Source organism: Lolium perenne, chromosome 3, assembly GCF_019359855.2.
Source record: "Lolium perenne isolate Kyuss_39 chromosome 3, Kyuss_2.0, whole genome shotgun sequence".
Classification (NCBI taxonomy): domain Eukaryota; kingdom Viridiplantae; phylum Streptophyta; class Magnoliopsida; order Poales; family Poaceae; genus Lolium; species Lolium perenne.
The window spans coordinates 143,556,036-143,558,096 of record NC_067246.2 but is presented as its reverse complement, the minus strand read 5'-3'; the positions used below and the strand labels follow the sequence as shown (position 1 = coordinate 143,558,096).

Here is a 2,061-nt window from a genome sequence, read left to right as displayed (position 1 = left end):
TGACCAGTAGGCAGCAACAACTTTAGCACGCCTTTATGGCTTTTTTATGTTTTTTTTTTAACGTAAATTATGGTTGCATGAATGAAAAAAAAAAATTATGCGTCGCGCCGCTGGAACCACCCCCGACGCAAACGGACGCCCGGACGATTTCGACCATTTCGGCCGACACAAACGGACACGACGCATCCGTTTCGACATCCGAAATGCGTCGCGCCGCTGGAGATGCCCTAACCAGAAAGGTCATCGCTGCCGCTGGCAAAGACGAAGATGAAGATGTTCCATCCCAATTCATCAAACACAAGTCAACAAGTTTTTATTGCTAAGCCCGTACCGTACTACTCAGACATGGAATTCACCACGGACCACACACAAGCACACATGGACAAAACACCATCACACCATCCCCGTGACCACTCCGATTCTGCCTCGCGCACATGCACCTGATTCTGATTGTATACCTGACGGACACGCCCGCGCCGGATGCGTGACCCAACTACTGGGGCTCCGAGCTGCCGCCGGTCCCGGTGGCCGCGGCCGCGGAGGCGCGGGCCTTGAGCCAGTCGACGACGTCGCCGAATACCTTGTCGACGTTCTCCTCCGGCTCGCCGACAATCTGGTGCCACATCCCGGGGTACATGTGCAGCGTCTTGTCCTTGCTCCCCGCCCTGCGGTGCAGCTCCTCCACGCACGCCGGGTCACACACCGTGTCCTCGCCGCCGTGCACCACCAGCATCGGCAGCTCCACCTCCTCGAACCGCGCCTGCAGCTCCCGGCACATCCGGAGCAGCTCCAGCGCCGTCGCCGCGCGGGGCGGGGCCGTGGTGCGGCGCGGGCTCGCCAGCGCCAGCGCGCGCTTCCACTCCACCTTGAAGGACCGCGCGGGGATGTTCCCCCTGGTGAAGGCGACGTGCCACGTCGGCGCCACGGCCGCCGCCGCCCACAGCAGGTGCTCCAGCGGCCACGGCGGCATGAACCGGGGGCTCACGCCGCACATGGCGCCGTTCAGCACCACGCCGTCGCGCCACCGCTCCTTGTCCCTCAGGTGCAGGAACAGCGCGATGGCGCCGCCCAGGGACTCCCCGTACAGGAAGCACGGCAGCGGCGCCGGGTAGTCGGCGCGGAAGGAGGCGAAGGCGGCCTCGCAGTCCTCCAGGACGGGGACGATGTCCGGGATGTGGGCCTGGAGGCCCTCGGAGAAGCCGTGGCCCTGGTGGTCCACGGCGCCCACGGCGAAGCCGGCCTTGGCGAGGTGGACGGCGGTGGGCAGGACCATCCAGCTCGACTCACCGGTGAAACCGTGCACCAGGGCGATGGCGCCCAGAACGGGGGCGCCGCCACTGGGCACCCAGCGCTGGGTGAAGATGCGGAGCCCCCGCGGGTTGACGAAGGTGGAGGACGAGTGCGTGACGCCGTGGCGCGCGTAGTACTCCTCGGCGGTGAGGCGGCCGAAGGGGCTCCGTTCGTCGGCCTCCGCCACGGGATGCACCCCCATGGCTTCTTTGCTCTGATCCCTCCCTCCCACTGCTCTCCTTGGTCTTCTTGGAGTAGATTGGAAACGATGGGGGAAAACCACGAGACTAGTACTAGTAGTAGTACACCAGACTGGTAGCACAGGATTGGCCGGCGTATACCGTCTAGATGGGTACCTAGCTGTCTCAACAATCCAGACTCCCCACAGGATTAACCGTAGCACGTGATTGTCCGGCGTAGATGGGGGAAAGTCGGATGGGTTCCGACTGATAAATTACTGTACCACAGTGTGTGTGTGTGGAGCCTACCTACTTGTCTCACCGATCCCGTAGTACCGATCGGTGTAAAATTATACCATGTCCGGCTTTTTTCATCTGCAAAATTATACATCTCCAACGGATGACAGGAGCAAGGATGATAAGAATAATGATGATGCTCCCAATGCTGACAACAGCTAAACATGACAACATTGATAAGGATGCTCGTTGACCCTAACTCAACCACCAAGAACGGTAGGAGGGCAATTCCTCTCCAAAGAAGCCTCCAGGTCCTATAATATTCTTACACTTATACTCCAGGTCCTATAATATG

At 60.4% G+C, this 2,061-nt stretch overlaps 1 protein-coding gene across 1 annotated transcript; it reads right to left on the bottom strand.

The window, feature by feature from the left end:
- Nucleotides 1–287: 287 nt before the first annotated feature.
- LOC127327113 (caffeoylshikimate esterase) lies at nucleotides 288–1,611 on the bottom strand. The gene has a single exon (XM_051353893.2). It carries the CDS (start codon nucleotides 1,490–1,492, stop codon nucleotides 494–496), a length of 999 nt encoding a protein of 332 aa, XP_051209853.1. The 5' UTR covers nucleotides 1,493–1,611; the 3' UTR covers nucleotides 288–493.
- Nucleotides 1,612–2,061: the final 450 nt, after the last annotated feature.